General features: G+C 25.4%; 1 protein-coding gene across 3 annotated transcripts; it reads left to right on the top strand.

The window, feature by feature from the left end:
• Positions 1-1,898: 1,898 nt before the first annotated feature.
• LOC111040160 (neurexin-4) lies at positions 1,899-15,659 on the top strand. 3 transcript variants are annotated; one of them, XM_022323923.1, is made up of 24 exons: positions 1,899-2,195; positions 2,403-2,495; positions 7,643-7,839; positions 9,359-9,500; positions 9,565-9,768; positions 9,825-9,991; positions 10,075-10,260; positions 10,325-10,486; positions 10,565-10,781; positions 10,874-10,965; positions 11,039-11,201; positions 11,270-11,395; positions 11,496-11,699; positions 11,776-11,931; positions 12,024-12,170; positions 12,240-12,410; positions 12,495-12,612; positions 13,150-13,250; positions 13,315-13,551; positions 13,668-13,847; positions 13,920-14,053; positions 14,122-14,332; positions 15,227-15,364; positions 15,429-15,619. In XM_022323923.1, exons 1-24 carry the CDS (start codon positions 2,129-2,131, stop codon positions 15,617-15,619), a joined length of 3,804 nt encoding a protein of 1,267 aa, XP_022179615.1. In that variant the 5' UTR covers positions 1,899-2,128. The 3 variants fall into 3 exon arrangements, with proteins under 3 accessions (XP_022179615.1, XP_022179614.1, XP_022179616.1); XM_022323922.1 differs by lacking the exon at positions 7,643-7,839 and adding an exon at positions 7,313-7,509 and having other exon boundaries at positions 1,900-2,195; positions 15,429-15,659; XM_022323924.1 differs by lacking the exon at positions 7,643-7,839 and having other exon boundaries at positions 1,900-2,195; positions 15,429-15,659.
• Positions 15,660-18,926: the final 3,267 nt, after the last annotated feature.

Here is an 18,926-nt window from a genome sequence, read left to right as displayed (position 1 = left end):
TTAAAAATAATCTCATATTAATCATTTTTGCATTTTATGGTAATTATACTAATTGTGTCTTAAATATATTGAATATTGTTAATAATTTTAAATGATTTTATACATTTTTATGGCTCTTAAGGCATTATCCAAAAGGTTTTGGATGATATCATATTATTCGATTAATGTTGACATTAACCAACATTTAATAATGACCATGGCGGGTACTACTAATAGTTGGCTAATGTTGTATTATCCGGCTAGTGTTGACTTTATCCAAATGTGAACATTACCTAGGTACATATATTATATTATAAACCAAAACTTTTTTTTAAATAGCTATATTATTTTTTGACGATATTTAATTAAACTGGTAAATCTTAATATTAGATAAATATTTTAACTACTTTAACCCGCATATTGTATACCTATATTGTATATATCGAAATTTTTTTAATTAAGATAATTCACTAGATAGTTAATACTTACTTAAACTGAGAACCATTATAATATATGATGTATTTGGTGGTAATAAGTACCTATAATTAGTAATTACAATGATATATATTTATATATATATATTTTTATATTTTTTATTTTACATTTATTTAATTTAAATATTGTAACATACTATATCGGACTTCATTACCTCGAACTTTTTTTCCTAGGACTTTTTACTCCGGACTTTTTTACGTCGATTCGTTACATTCTTCCCCAGGCCCCAATATATGTATAACCACTTAAAAATGGAAGAACCATGCTACAGAAAAAGATGGACAAGTGAGTGCCTCAATGTATGTGCAGTAGTTGTCGAGTATATCATTGTAATGGATATGTAATATGTTATATATATATTGAATTCAATGATAAATCATTGTATACAAAAAACGATTCTGAGCGGAGACTATATGTCATCCTAGTATACATGGATAAATAATCAAATTCAATACCTAATTAAAAATCGCTGAATATCAAATATCGTAAACATTTTAAATTCAAACGCTCATAAAAAATTAGATGGATAATAAATGGAAAATGCTAATATACCTTAATATTTTTGTGAAAATGTCAAGTGTCAACAATATAGTTAATATAGTAGATATTAAATAAAAACCGAAATAATAATTAGCTACATTTTTTAAATGAATATTAATTATACATATGAAATACTTACCTAGTAATACCTATAATATTATATTACAATATAATTATAAATTAAAATAAGTAATATTATATATTTTGTATTTTCAGATTTGTTGTCCAATAATAAAAATATAAATACCGAATTTTTGTCCAACTTTTTTCAAAATAGACTTTTTGACTGATAACTGCTTTTGAGATAGGTATACCAAAAGAAATAAAATATTCATTCGTTTTTTTTTTCCCGACCCTTTCAGAAAAAATAAGAATTTTAAAAGGTTTATTAATATTTTAAACAAACAATTGAATAATTTATTTTGGAGGGACTATAACAAATTAAGTTTGGAGGGGTTAGCCCCTCAGCTACCCTCCCTAGTTGCGCTTACGGGCTTATGCATTAAAATCATATAATTCATAAATTTTTATACATTTAGTTATACTTTAATATACAAGAACAAATTATGGAAAACTATATAATTTTAATTTTATTATGATTGCGCCCGTCCTACAACCACTAATTTTAAATACTAGTATTTATAATCAATGCTACAACATTCCTATAAATCACGAACTAAGAAATATATAATAAGTTCGTGCTATAAATTAATTGTAATATTCAATAATTAGGATTGGAATGATCAGTATAATAATATTTATATTTGTTACAAGATAGCGCTATCGTAGTTATGATTCATTCAGTCAGGGCGTGCCATCATTGCCGATCCACCCAAACCATGTTGGTTGTTACTTGTTACCATCAAAACGGAATTCCTTAATCAAAAAGTAAACTACAAACTACAAAGTACAAAACAAGCGCTTCACCATTCAGGCACTCAACACTGTGAATCATGCAAGTTCGTGATTGAGTGTTTGAACTTTAATTGTTCGAATTATTCCGTCCATTTAGTGCCTAGTTTTTATTCATAAATTTTTCGTATTTTTGTCTACCAAACGTGTTTAAAATATGTGTATTAGATTATATTCGTGATTTTTTACCACTTTGTGCAAAATGAGTGAGGTTTTACATTTTATTTTAATAGCTATTGCTATTGGTTTATGTTCAAATGTCAAAACTGGTGAGTAATAAATATTTGTATTGTTTATAAACAAAACTTGTACTAGAATTTCATGTTTACTTTTGAATATCAGGGTAAGGTTAATTATTTCAAATATGTACATTTTCATTAGATCATTAATTTCTGATCAATATTCAAAATTAATGTAGGTATCTATTCTGGGATGTACTATATAATCAATTGCTTAATTAACTTGAATTTGTTTAGATTCCGATTGTGGTGAACCATTATTAGAAAAAGCAGCACTCCGAGCAACTTCTTCATTACCAGACAGAGGGCCAGAAAATGCTATACTTAATGGTAATTATAAATTTTTGTTTCTGTTATTTACGTATAGACATTCCTTTGTATTGTTTTTAATTAATTTGTCATTAACGTTGAAATTGTGTGTTCTAAATACCATTGTATTAATCATTATATTACCTATAGTTGCACTATAGTTTAAGTAAGACATTTCCAATTTATAACATTTTATTGAAATGTTTTATGTTTTGATATGACTAAAACAGAAAAAAATGTATTTTCTAATTAATGATAGACTAGATATATTAAATAGATATTGCAGAAATTATAAAAAAACCTACCTACTTTATTACTGTAAAAAAATTATGTTTATCTTGGATTTTTTTACATCATCGACTATCGGTAAGACGTTTTTTCTTTTGTTATGCAACATTGATATTGAAAATTGACTTATACCAAAATATTTATGTCAGTAGAAAAAGCACTAGTAGATTTTATTATTTGTTGATTTTGTGTTGTTGAGTCACTGAATTAACTTCTTTTTTTAGTAAATTATTATTATTAAAATATAATAAATAATAAGTATATATTGAGTTACATTAATGTTATTTAATTTTTTTAATTACTAGATACAAATTTAATATTTTATACATTATATTCAAAGAGATTTGTTTGTATAACGTTGATATTAACACAATTAATAAATTCCATATAGGTTGAAAAGTTATTTTATACAATTATTATTGGTAGATTATATTTTCTAAGCTGAACATTATATTAAATGTTTAATTAAGATTTATATAGTAGATTTTTAATCCTTATGGTTGGTAATAGCTCATAGAAAATTGAATGAAAAAGATTTATTAATTATACATTTGTAAGGTATAATGCCCAAAACCTTAGTAAGTTAGTAAACTATAAATAATACCTTAGTAAAGTAATTCGACTAAGAGTATCAGTCGTTGATCATTAGTGACTTATATGTCATTACCTATACCATATTCGATGTTCTAAGTGATATGCTCACAGTTTTACAATAAGTTGATTTCTTATACTAAAGAAGTTACATTACATACTTCTAGAAAATGGAAATTGATCAATTGTTTTTTAGAAAAATCTTTTCCAAACAAAAAATGTTTAAATGTAAACAAGCACCAGTAAGTTTTTAATATTTTAATAGGTTGTAAAATCTGTCTATATTGTCTTTATTTTGCAAACGTGCAATGTACCAAACTTGCAGTATCTATTATATGTTGTTAGCTTTCATATTAAAGTAAAATGATAAATTATTAAACTTAAAGATTTAAATATTGTCTGGAACACCTTTTAGACATTTAGTCATATTTTACTTTTTAAATGAGTCAGCGTCAACTATGTAAAATATTTCAATTTCAAAATGCTCACAGCTTGCTTTAAAATTAAAATTTACTTAACAAGTATTAAAAACTTTTGAAACTTAGTTTTTCAACCTGTGATATGCATACCACTATATAGTCATGTGCGGAAAGCTCATAGGTGATACTCTAAGAAAATCTCTCTGTATGAAAACAATGAAATGTAATATTTTTTACATTAAATATTATTTGGTTTATTTTATATAAATAATGCCTACATATTTTTTTTTTTATGCATTAAATGCTTATAATTTTGTAGTTAACTTTGTAGGTGGTAAACAGATATTAAAAGGTTGAGAACTGCCTATATCATATTATTTTACTTGTTAAATAACCTCTTAATTTTGATAATTAGTCAATTCACTTTAATATTAATAACACAAAACTGTGTTGCTTGTTCTGCTTCTAATTATTTATATTTAGAAAATATTTATTTCAAATACCTATTCACTCAAGTTTTGGTCCGTTTTTGTTTGTGAGCAATTTTTCAAAATATTAGTGATGTTATTTAGTTAAAATTTAAAAATTCCTATGTTGAATTACCAGTCAATAACATTTATATTTCTAATTTTTATTTAAATGATCTAATATCTTAGTACAAATTATTCTTTGCATAGTTCATTATTGTGGTTGTTAGATGTTAGTATAGGATACAAATTTAAATTAATTAATATCATAATAGTTACTACCTATACTAATAATTCATACAATAAATAATTTGTATAAACTTATTTCATGGACATTTTAAGTATTGAACAAATTTCAATAATACTATGTATTTGATAAAAAATATATATAAAAATGGTAACTCAGGTTGTTTCCTTTGTTTAGGTGTTTAAATGTATCATAGTGGCTGTTTAATTGTCCCAAAGAATATAAATTTTTATGCACATCATTTTAAAGAATTTTGCACACTACAATTCTGCAATGACAACATCAAACAGGGTTCGTTGGGTATTCGACTGTGGCAATTGGTTTCCATCAGAAAATGATTGGTCTAAAGCTTCTCGTTCTATACAACCTGAAGAAAAAGAAAGAATTGGTCGATTTGTTTTTAAACGAGATGCTAAACGTTCAATTATAGGACAACTCATGATTAGAAAATTTTTATCCGAAGCTATTCAATTACCTTGGTCACAAATAAAAACAAAAAGGGATCTAAATAATAAACCCATTATAGAAGGATTCAACATAAATTTTAATGTATCACATGATGGAAACTTTGTTGTTTTAGCTGGTGAAGAAGATATAAGTGTAGGAATAGATATTATGAGAAATTGTTATAAAGGTGGAAAAAGCTTAAATGAATTTTTTAGATTAATGCATAGAAACTTTCATTTAAATGAGTGGGCTTATATTAATAAAGGAACAGATATGAAAAAAATTAATTCATTTTATCGATTTTGGTGCTTGAAAGAAAGTTATGTAAAAGCCACTGGTACTGGGCTAACGATTGATCTAAAAAAAATATGTTTTGTTCCCAAAAATGAATTGAAGAAAGATTTAATATTGAGTGATACTGAACTATTTGTTAATGGTAAATTAATGTCAGATTGGAGTTTTCATGAATATTTGTTCAATGATTATACAATCACTGTATGCATCAAAGGTTCTATAACCCCAGTTAACTTTAAGCTTATAACTTTCCAAGACTTAATAAGTAATGCAGAAATGATAACAGAAGAAGATGAAAATTATTGTAAAATATACCTGAATAAAGAAGAACAACCATAATTATAAATACATTATTCTTTTATATTATAATATAAATAATTATGTTTGTGGTCTCTTTTCAATTATAAAATGAACAATAATGTTAACATTTGTGTTTAGATAGCATGTAGTTATTTTTAAAATAATATGGAAGGGGATAAGAAAATGTTTCGTAATATTGCATGTTATGTAGTAATAGTTATTATATTTATGAAGAATTGGTTGTATAATTTTGTTTTCTTGACAAGTGTAATAAAGGGGTTTATTTGATTATGCGTGCCTTGTACAAGTAGTTGCCAAGGAGGAAATGTTATTGACTGGTACCAATAAAAAAAAAAAATTAGTTTGTTTATTTTTTAATGTTTATTTCATAACTATTATAATATGGAAATAATATTATAATAATCAAATCAACCTGACTGTGTTGTATGCATATTTGTATAATAATATTAAATTATTACACTCACAAAATATTTCTTAAATATTGCGTATTCATTTCCTTAAATCCTTTATGCATTTCAAAAAAAAACTACCCATTTTAAGTTCTACAACTAGACTTAACTTTCAATTAATATACATATTGTATATGCATGACTACTTAAAACATTTGAAGTATATCTTTGAGTTATACCAAATACCAATAGCTCTCCAAAAAATAAAATGTAACCAGTTTATTCTCTATTTTAATTAAACTCTAAAATACATACATTTGTACAATTTTACAAATTTACCAATAAAATATTTAATGTAAGCTTTAATTTCTAAAAAGTTATCACTGTTAAAAATGTGTGAGATACTTAGTAGTCACAATTTTTAGTAATATGACAAAATTATGAATTGAAATATTTTTTTTTAACATTATTTCTGGTCAAGTTGTTTCATATTTTATTGCTATTTTCTAAACCTAATAAGGAAAAATCAAAATTCTGGTCCAATTTATCATTTTTATTATGTCAAGTGTTTCCACCAATTATTTTTTGAAATACTTCATATATAAATTAAAAAATTATCATAATATAAGGTACTTGATACCTCTTTGAAGAGAATCATGATACAAAATGCAAGATACATATTTCTATGTGGTCATGTTATTCTTAAAAATGGGTTTACAAACAATTACAAATAATTTAAAAAATATATATATTAGACTTAACTTATACTGTGAAATTCTCATATTATGAAGTCTCTCGGGCATTGGAGAGAAATTGTATTATTGAGAATTTTGTTGAATAGAATCAAATAAATTTGGATTTCAAAAATATTTCGGTAACAGAAAATTGTGTAAATGAAAGTTAGTTATAATATGAAAAATTCACTTTATATCATAGGCACGGACATCAAGGGGGGGGGGGGCTTATCCACCCTGGAAATTTCAATACCACCCCCCCTTCCAAAAAAAAAAAAATTAAAAGTATTTGAAGTTTTTGATTTATTATTGGATTATCCAAACCCCCTACAAATTCAACCAAATGCCCTCCTAAGTTGTATATTATATAAATAATTATAAACATGAAATCTAATATTTGATCATTTTTAATAATATCTTATGTTATATTTTAAATATATATGATTGTTATTTATGTATATATATTTAATCTCAGTTAACATTTTTCCCCAGTAATTTGAAATTTAATACAAATAACTTGAAAACTTGAAATATTATATTTATTGAATTGTATAGTCATTTAGAATAGTTTTTTTTGCACTTTTTTTAAAATGAAATAGCTTAGTTTTATTTTGTGTTTGTTTGCTTGTGTTGTACTCTAGGACGTAATGCATGGACAGCATATAGCTCTGATTTCGCTCAGTATCTCATAATCGACCTAGGCCAAACCATGACTGTTACATCAATATTGACCCAAGGTAGAGCAGAATCTTCAGAATATGTAGAAACCTTTGGTATTAGTTATGGTTCAAATGGCCTAGACTATGCTGAGTACAAAGAATCATCTGGGAATACTAAGGTAATTATACACTAACTCTATAGAATTTTAGAATATTTTCAATATCAACAAATAAGGTAAGATAATTATATTTTAGAGTTAAATATAATAATAACTTTAAAGCTATTTTATTGATATCTAAGAATTTTGTTAGGATACATCGCATGGACTTCTGCATATGATTCTCTTGATCAATACTTCATAGTTGAATTTTTGAATAGAGTGAAAATATGCTCTATTTCTACTCAAGGCCGGTCTTCCACTTTAGAATTTATCGAGGAATATTGTATACAATACTCTGATAATGGGAAGGGTTGGAAAAATGTTGAAGACTCTCATGGCAATATTGAGGTTTGAGTTTTATAATTGCCTCGAGTGTTATTTTTGAACTCAGTAGTGTTGTAATATTATGTTGCCCGCTAGTGGTTGTTTTCTCTTATTGAATATTGATTGATTTTCATTACGTACAATTTTAATTGTTTTGTTTGCTTTTTCAAATATTGCTTAGTATTAATAATTTATTATATTGTAGTACTTTATTTTTATATTTAATTGAGATATTTTTTTTTATTATTTAAGTGTTGAGAATTTAATAGTTTTACAATAAACATCACTTAACAATATATATCATATAAGTATTTTGTATTTTATTATATAATAAAAATGTTATTAATATCAGTTTTATTGATAGCAATTGACTGTGGGTATTTCTTAAACTAATATTAATTGGGAATTAATTAATTAGTAATTGAGTAATTTAACAATAGGTTAACTTAAATAATTTCTTTATAGACATTAAATGTCCATCACAATTTAGTAACATTATTATTATTATTTAATATTTATTTGATATGTGTTGCTATGTAATAATTGAAATAAAGTGGATAATTCTAGCCAAAAATTCTGCTAAAAATAGGGAATAAGTATATTGTATTATTGTACAAGTTGTATTGTGTTTTTGATTGTATACCTATTACTTACTATCCCTGGGCTTATGAGTTACAGTGTTAAGAAGTTAAGATCCTCTCATATTCTAATGAACTGTTCTTTTTTTTGTGAACACTTATTACAATTTAATAATTTAAATAAATAATGCCAAAGTGTAACCCATGAAGGATGACCCTTATTGATTAAAAAAGAAAATAGGAAAATTAGAAAAATATTGAATTCCTCTTTCTTGTAAGTAAAATCTCAACACACTATTTGTTTTCTCCCCGCCCACTCACAACGTATATTTACTTTATGCAGTGCTGGATCAAGTGGATATCCTTGCCTCGGGTGCTGTTGGTATAAAGGCGCTCTTAAGTTTTTGAAAATAAAAAAAGTCATGACCATAAAATATGTATTAATTATAACATATTTTTAAATAATAGGAATTTGTATTACACAGTATTTTGTTATTTAACATGTTGGACGCTAATGTATGGACAACATGAAGTTGACATAAGTAACCGGGCCAATTTGCTATGTTGTGCATGAGCCAGTGGGGAAAAACAAATAGTATGCTGAATAATAACATATTATACTTAATAAATGACTTTATAATTTTATAAAAAAAAATACACAAATGCCTATTAGTTTTGTCACATGATAAAATTTATAATTTAAGAGGTTACAAAACTTTTACAAAAATTCTGCTTGATCTTGATACAACACTTAGGATTTTAGGAATATGCCGTAAACTAAATAGAATTGGAAAATTCTCAAATGTAACCTAAAACAATTAAATTAAAACTAGTGGCTTTAATTATAATTATAAACAGTTATTTATTTATTATTTTTGTATTTATCGAATAGTTATTTTAATATAAAAATTGAAATAATAATTTTACATGCATCCATCAATAATTTAAATATGTTTTATTTGTAGTTATTCAGAGGTAATATTAATGGAGATGATTCTGCCAGAAATATCTTTGAAGTTCCTATCATTGCACAATGGATTAGAATTAATCCTACTAGATGGAGAGACAGGATTTCATTGAGATTGGAACTTTATGGATGCCCATATTGTAAATATCAATACTATATTTCATAAATTTTGAGTTATTAAAATAATATTAAATTTGATTTTAGCATCCGACAGTCTTTATTTCAATGGAACTTCATTGGTACGTTGGAACTTAAGAGATTCTCCTGTTTCTGCCCATAGAGAATCAATTAGATTTAGATTCAAAACAAATGTGGCTGATGGAGTTTTATTGTATGGAATTGGATCACAAGGAGATTATTTAGCTTTGCAGCTTAAAGATAATCGGCTACTATTAAATATAAATTTAGGTATATTTGGGTATTATTTAGAAAAATGTAAATGTTAAAGTTGTTATTTTTTTTAGGATCTCATTTTATGACTAGTCTATCGGTTGGTAGTTTACTAGATGATAACATTTGGCATGAAGTCATAATAATGAGAAATAGACTTGATGTTGTGTTTTCTGTTGATCGTGTTACAATTCAAGGTCGAATCAAAGGAGAATTTGAAAGACTTGATCTTAATCGTGAAGTATGCAAATTAAAATTACTATACATATATATTTAATTATATTTATAATATTTATACAATTTATATTATTTTATTTCTCATAGATATATATAGGCGGTGTTCCGCATTTAAATGAAGGTCTGTTAATTAATACAAATTTTACTGGATGTATTGAAAACTTATATATGAATTCAACAAATATGATATACCTAGTAAAAGAGTCATACAACTCTGGAGACTCTTGGTTAATGCAAAAATATCAAAAGATAAATACATTATATACTTGTTTGGTACGGTTAATATCTGATATTGGAAATCTAATTTTAAATTACTAAAATAATGAATTGTTAATAGGAATCTCCTATTGTTCCCGTTACATTTTTATCAAGATCATCTTATGCAAGGGTTAGAAGTTATGAAGGAATGAAAAAAATTAATATATCATTGTCATTCCGGACTTACGAAGAACGTGGGTTATTAGCCCACCACAAATTTTTAATAAATGGATATGTTAAGGTAATTAATCTTTAAGACAATTTAACTTGTATATTTTCTCTATATTGTATTGAATCCAATTTGTTATGTGATCTTTAGCTATACTTGGAAAATGAACACATTAAAGTGGAGTTGATGACCAAAGACAACACACGTGTAGTTTTAGACAACTATGAAGAAAGTTTTAACGATGGGAAATGGCATAGTGTGATTTTGATTCTTAAAGAAAATTTTTTGGAGCTTAATGTAGATAACAGACCTATGCAGACAATTAGAAAATTAGATTTCTTAACTGGACAAAATAATTTTATTGCCGGTTAGATAAATAACTGTATTTTCTTTATTTTTCAATGTGTAGTTAGTTTTATGGTTGAAATTATGATAGTAATTTAATATATATTCTTATAGGAGGTATTTATGGTACGATTGGATTTGTCGGATGTATGCGTTTAATTACAATTGATGGAAATTATATGTTACCAACCGATTGGAAACTTGGAGTAAATATTAATAACATTATATTTATGCCTTTAAATAATTATTTTTAATTCATATATAATATTTTAATTTTAGGAAGGTTATTGTTGTGATAAAGAAGTATTATTTGATGCCTGTCAAATGAGTGATCGGTGTAATCCAAGTCCTTGTAAACATTCTGGAACATGTAAACAAAATTCTGATGAATTTTTCTGTGATTGTGGCAATACAGGGTATAGTGGCGCTGTATGCCAAACACGTAAGAAATTAATCTTATGACATTTAAAAATTATATTTTTTGAAATTAATAATATTATTTATAATTAGCATTGAATCCATTGTCATGTCTCGCTTTTAAGAATGTTAACCCAGTAGGACAAAATTCTGAAATAAAAATAGATGTAGATGGAAGTGGTCCATTAAAGCCGTTTCCAGTTACATGCCAATATTATGGTAAATACACTTCTTTCATAGTTGTGTAATTTATTATTAAATTATAATTATTTTTTACAATGTGTATGTGTAAGTTATTTAAATACATTTTAATGTATAGCTGATGGACGAATAGTTACAACAATTAGACATCAAAGTGAAAGTGGTTCTACTGTTGATGGTTTTCAAGAACCTGGAAGTTTTAAACAAGACTTCAATTATGATGCAGATTTATTTCAAATTGAGGCACTTATTAATAGATCACATTCATGTTGGCAGCCATTAAGTTATTCTTGTAAACAATCTAGATTATTTAATTCTCCAGGTACTATACATAATAGCTAATAAGAAACATGATTTATTTATCATAAAATATTGACAATGTATATTACAATTAACAGCAAATGGATTGGATTTTCGACCTTTCGGATGGTGGGTATCAAGGCATAATCAAAAAATGGACTATTGGGGTGGTTCAATTCCCGGTTCATACAAATGTCAATGTGGTATAATTGGTAATTGTAAAGATCCTACTAAATGGTGCAATTGTGATTCAGGTAAACAATATAATAAAATTTAAATTGCTTGTTTACACATATCTATTATTGTTTATTTTGATGATTTTCCATGTTTTCAAACATTTCTATAGGTCTTGATAGTTGGCAATCAGACAGTGGTGATATAAGAGAAAAAGAGCATTTGCCAATAAAACAATTTAGATTTGGAGACACGGGTACGCCGTTGGATGATAAAGAAGGGAGGTTTAAAGTTGGACCGTTAATGTGTGAAGGAGATGGTAAACTTCTATTTTATTTTTAAAAACAAAATTTGTACTTACAAATGTCTTTTATGTATTATTTTATAGAACTTTTCAATAATGTTGTTACATTCCGCAAACTTGACTCACAAATTCGTTTACCAACATTTGACTTTGGACAAAATGGTGACATTTATTTTGAGTTTAAAACAACTATTGAAAATGCCATTATTTTTGAAAGTCATGGACCTAAAGATTATATAAAATTATCACTTATAAGTAATAAATTTATTATGTGTTAACTTTTATACAAATTTATAATTATTATCTAGCATAAATATTTATTGCTACTTTGGTTGTTAGGTGGTCACTCTTTACAGTTCAGTTACCAAGCTGGCAGTGGACCTTTAAACGTTCGTGTGGAAACTTCCGACAAACTGAATGATGATAGATGGCATTCAGTTGTTTTAGAAAGAAATAGGTTAGTTTTTCATTGAAATAAATTGTATAGAGTGGGTTACTAATATATATTAAAAGTATACTAATGTGATCACTTTGGTGCAGGTCATTTTGATTCTATTAACCGGTTGATAATAAAACATTTACAACATTTTTCATAATTCAATATTTTAATCTCTTATTGTTAAATCTTTTCATTTGGTTGACATTTCAAAAAACACGTCTGATCATAAACTGAATAAAATAAATGACACAAGTACACATCGCACTACGATATACTGTCATACTGATAAGTTTGAAAATAAAATGGGTTTTATAAACTAATCAGTTCTAAATACCATAAAAACAAAATGGTTGTTCATAAAAGTGATACAATTATCTGGTACTTGGTGATTTTAATAAAAGGTCAATTTAACATTAGTAACATACAATTTGATTTGAAATTTTCATTTTTGATTCTAATAAACGGTTGATTCTATAAATCAGTGATCACATTTAGCTGAATTCACTGTATCAATGAAATTTTAATTTATTAATATTAAATTGTACTTAAATGCAGAAAAGAAAGTAGAATTATTGTAAACGGAGCCATAAAACAATCAGTAAGAGAACCTCCTGGTCCTGTGCGTGCAATACACTTGACGTCTGAATTAGTGATTGGTATGTCACTTATTATTCATTATTCATTAGTTTATAATTTATTAAATATACCCATTATTTTTAGGAGCATCATCTGATGAACAAAATGGTTTCATTGGTTGCATAAGAGCATTTATGTTAAATGGACAACTCGTAGACTTAAAATCATATGCTGAAAAGGGGTTATATGGTATTTCTCCTGGATGCATTGGTAAATGTGATAGTAGTCCTTGTCTTAATAATGGAACATGTTTTGAAAAATATGATGGTTACACTTGTGACTGTCGGTGGACTGCATTTAAAGGACCAATTTGTGCAGATGGTAAATCAAATTTCAAATTTTTTTTTAAATTACATTTTGTAAAAATTAAGTGTTATGCTTATGACTTATGATGCATGTTTTTTTACTAATTTTAAATACAAATATATCATTTTTAGAAATTGGTGTGAATCTTAAAGCCAACTCAATGATAAGGTATGATTTTGAAGGAATATGGAGATCAACAATATCTGAAAACATCAGAGTTGGTTTTACAACTACTAACCCAAAAGGATTCCTACTTGGACTTTTTTCAAATATTTCAAAAGAATACATGACAATTATGGTTTCTAATAGTGGTTAGTATTCAATTTTGTTATATTTACTCTAAAGTTAAATAATAATAATAAAAATGTTTCCATTGTTGTCAGGTCATTTACGAGTTGTATTTGATTTTGGATTTGAACGTCAAGAATTAATATTTCCAGATCAGCATTTTGGTCTTGGACAATACCATGATCTTAGAATTAGAAGAAAAAATTCTGGCTCTACTTTAATTATGGAGGTATTTAAAATTATATTATAATTAAATTATTATTCTATTGATACTAATATTTGTCCATATGTTAATAGGTTGATGGATCAGATCCTAAAGAATTTCATTTTGACATCAAAGAATCTACTGATGCACAATTTAACAATATTCAATACATGTACATTGGCCGTAATACATCTATGACTGAAGGTTTTGTTGGTTGTGTATCACGTGTAGAGTTTGATGATATTTATCCTCTGAAATTATTATTCCAACAAGACGGACCTCCAAATGTCAGTGGAATGAATAGTAAGAAGTTACAATTCAATAACAGACAATAAAGGAATATGATTATAAAATTAATTTTACATGCAAAAAGTGGCGAAAACATTTAACAATTTGACTTCATATTAAGGGAATATCAACTCACCATTTATTTCTCTCTCTGACCAACGTGCAACATATTCGTAGCATTATGTTTAGTTCAACCAACCCATATAGCCTTGTTGTTACATTTAATATTAGTTAGTTCACCTATCATTAAACATATATTAAGAACATCACTCGTGTCTCTAAGTTAGTGTTTATGCAATATTTTAACTTTTATGTATTTTATAAGCATTACTAAATTATAATAATTTATACTAATTATGCTCATAAAGTCATAACATAAATAAAAATAAAATTATTATAAAATAACTAACTTAGTAACACAAACAATATTCTTAACTTAAAATTTGATGATCGGTGAATTCAATCTATATACACTAAATAATCACTCAATATTAAAAAAAAAAGAAACATTTTACAACAATTCTAATATTTCTAATTATCTTTAACAAAAAAATCACACATTTATATATAAATCAAACATCAAAAGTAAAATTTTTGGATGTGTAAATTATAGCGAGAAAGTTACACATTTAAAATAAAGCATAGGTATTATCTAGTATGGCCCAATGATGTCACCTGGCCATTCTAAATACCCCAATTCTAGCCATTTTCCTAAATAATATTTTTTTTACATTGAATTTCAACCAAAGGATTTTCAATAGTTCTAACTTCAATTATTTAATATTAAATGATAATTTGAAGAAAAGATTTTTTTTTGTGGTATACTCCATTAACTAGATGTATGATTTATATATTATTATAATTTTGATATAACTAACCTGAAATAATAATTTTGTATGTATAATCTAGCCACGATAAAGGAAGATTTTTGTGGTGTTGAACCAGTCACACATCCACCACCTATTATCGAGACTAGACCCCCTCCCATATTAGATGAAAATAAAGTAAAGGCTGCATACAATGAGACTAACTCTGCTTTAATTGGTGGTAAATATTCATGTTATTATTTATTAAATGTATTTGTTTGTTAAAAATATTTTTTTTTTTTTAGGAATATTTTCAATAATTTTAATAGTAATTCTGATACTTGCATTTTTGGTTGGTCGATATGTGGCTCGTCATAAAGGTGATTATATTACCCAAGAAGATCGAGGTGCTGATATAGCATTAGATCCTGATGATGCTGTTATACATTCAACCACTGGTCACCAAGTACAGAAAAAACGAGAATGGTTTATTTAATTTAGTTTTTTTTATTATCATTATTATTATTTAATCAAACTATAATTTTCAAAATTGATTATTAGTGAATTTTTCTTATTTTTTATATGGGTTCTAAACCTTATAAAACATTAATATTTTATTGATGGAAGAACAAATCAAATGAAACCAATTAGCAGATTTTATTTTTTGGTTATTAATACCAGTATTTACACTGTATTAGAGTGTGTTTGGTAAATTTGGATTTACATTGCAATTAAAACAAAAAATTATTGTTGTTTTTACTTTATTATTACTATTTTAAATAATATTTAATACTTACCATTATTTTATTAAACACATGTTTATGATTTATTTCCATTTTCATTATTATCAGTATTTTATAATATCTTTCTCTTTTAAACATTTAATTAAATTAAATATTTTATAATAATGTTATGGGTTATGTTTAAAATGTAAACGTTTTATTTTATTATCAATGACTATGACATTTATGATTATTGATTTTAAGTTGTGAATCTCATTTTTTTTTTTTATATAAGCTAACTTACAGACTGCCTTAAAAATAATTGTTGATTATTAAGTATAATACTTCAAGGTGGTTGTTAAATTTCAAAGGTGAAATTTTAAAAATAAATATAAAATTGTCTAATTAAATTGATTATGTTCACCTTAACATATTAACTTCTTACCTATAAGATATATTTATACTTAATTCTCAAATATTATTTACACGTTCCGTCCATACTATAGGTAGTATTCTCTAAATGTAATTAAGTATTTAAAAAAAAAATTGATGTTAGAAAGATATAGTTTTTACATTGACTAATTTAAGTATATAATTTTTTTTAATGTGATATTTTATCGAAATTTTAACAAATATTTTTATTTAAATAATTCATTGTATGCTATATTGTAGTAAGTTGCACTTTTAAACTTTATGAGTTTGTTTTATTAAGTAACACCCTTACTTTGCTAATTGATTATCTGCTTCTTGTATTTTTTTATGTTTTACATTGTTTCATTCACTTGTATGGAAAATATAAATTATTCTATGTTTAGGAATTATTTTCTAGAATTATTGAACAATTTGTGTTTTATTATTTTATTTTACAGTAATATGAATACAATTTTTATAATAAATACAATTATGTAAGGAAAATATTGTGTCTTTTATTTAGAAACTGGCATAATTTAATCCTAACATAATATCCATAAATCCTTCAAGGTTGAATAATATAATTTTAATATTTAGTTAGTCAATTTATATAAATATGATAATAATTTATATTAATTATTTTATCTTATAAAATGAATTACTTGTAATCTATATTTTTTTTTAAATTTATTTTCTACAATACATGTTATCTATTTATGGCTATCATGTAGTATGCGCTCTACTGTTTGTATGCGCTCTACCATGTTACTCTACAACTATATTAAGATTGTAGACAATTTATTCTTGTACTAAGTCATAAATGGGATCATGTAAAATTGGTTAAAATGCCTAACAAAAATTTTTATAAGTAAGTAATATATTAGGTATTGCAATTACAAATTATTATATAATATTATCGAAGTTTGTCGTTGCCTCGTTATTACTTATTGGTTTCATTATTAATTATAAATATAAAAATTTTAAATAAAAATAAAAATACTGGTGCCATGTCCCTCAAAACACGTTCAATGTATCACTTTTATTTATACCTCTCCGCCACGTTTCAATAAGATACCTGTAATAGTTATTATATTATAAATAGGTATGTAATTATATTATTATTATATTATAATATTATACCTTGGAAGCAAATCTGGAGTTGTACCACACATATCTTTCACAATTTTTTAGCCTCAGAGGTCTCCACAAACTTTTGATTCTTTGGGTATGTGATTTTGAAATTTTATCTACGATCAAAACTTATACGATGCATTACCAAATATTGCTAATCTTTATTACCATTAATTCTCGATAGTAAAGATATAAATACAATAAGCGTCCTGTAATCGTGAAGCTTAGGTTATAACATAATAAACTGTAAAGATATGAATTACATATGGTATAGAGTACATACGACAAGCTTCTCGTAATCACAAGTAGACTGCAATCTACGGTAGAGCACATATGGTATGATAGCCCTATTTATTTAAAAAAAAATAAATATCATTGTAACTCATTAGAGTACTTAGTGTGATTGAATGTATGCATTTTTATAAATAATTGACAATTATGTAATAAAAAATAAATATCTAAAAACTAAGCACAATAGAATAATCTGATTCACCTAAATATAAACATTTTTAAGATATATTTAGATTTTTAATGAGCATAATATTTTGTTATATGAAAAAAAAAAATTAAATGTTGATTTGAATTATTTAAGTAAAGTTAAAAAAGTGACATTATACTTAACTCAAGTAATTATTAGTAAAAGTTTAAAAAAATACTAATGATGAAAAAAATAATTAATGATATACAAAAGCTTATTTACTTTAAAACTTCATAGATATTAAATAATCTGTCATTCACATTATTAAAGAACTTTTTACATCAATAATAACCCACAAATTATAAATAAGATGAATTTGATGAAATATTGACTAGCTAAATCAAAATTTGAATGAGTAGTTTCATAGTTATTCATTATTATCTACTAACAATTAAAGTTTTAAATATTATTCAGTCTAATAGGTACCTTGTTACAACTAGGAAAATGTTTACAAATTATAAAACCTAAATTAATTAATTGAAATGACTATAATAGTTAGTATAATTGTTTAATCATCACAGCCCCCAATCTTTCAAACCTATTATCATAATAATTATGAATTATTCATGACTATTATCCATAATACGGGATAAAAAAATAGTTAATAAAAATTCATTCTGCATCCCTACTGCTATTAGTATCTACTTAAAGTTTAGCGGTTTACTCAGGATCTACTAGTTTAAATTAAGATTTAGAAAATATCAAAAATGTATTACTTTACAATTTATATTAGCAAATGGTAGGTAGTTTATATTGAAAAAATAAGTTTGTACTTCCAAAGGACACTTAAAATATCAAAAAAATGCATGTTTTTAAAATTGTATTCTGTAAACCCGGTCAAGCCCAAAAAAAAATATGCTCCTGACATTGTTGGCAACAATTTTTTGTTTGGTCTGGACGGGGCTTCATACATACTTGAAAATTTAAAAAATCTAAGTTTAGTTTGTGTCTAAAGGAAAAAATGGATTGAGCTTGAGCAATAATCATACTACTCATACTTGGTGTATCAGTAATCACCCTGTATAAATTATTCAGTATACATGACACAATATATTCATTAT

Source organism: Myzus persicae, unplaced genomic scaffold, assembly GCF_001856785.1.
Source record: "Myzus persicae strain clone G006 unplaced genomic scaffold, MPER_G0061.0, whole genome shotgun sequence".
In the NCBI taxonomy this organism is placed as follows: domain Eukaryota; kingdom Metazoa; phylum Arthropoda; class Insecta; order Hemiptera; family Aphididae; genus Myzus; species Myzus persicae.
The sequence above is the reverse complement of the archived record's forward strand: the minus strand, read 5'-3'. Positions and strand labels throughout refer to the sequence as shown.

Bases quoted from the DNA above. Each gene is read 5' to 3' on its own strand.
- LOC111040160 (XM_022323922.1), top strand. From the start codon at position 2,129: ATGAGTGAGGTTTTACATTTTATTTTAATAGCTATTGCTATTGGTTTA. The intron at 2,496-7,312 runs GTAATTATAAAT...GTTGTACTCTAG, and splicing joins AGAAAATGCTATACTTAATG to GACGTAATGCATGGACAGCA. The intron at 13,848-13,919 runs GTTAGTATTCAA...CATTGTTGTCAG, and splicing joins AATTATGGTTTCTAATAGTG to GTCATTTACGAGTTGTATTT.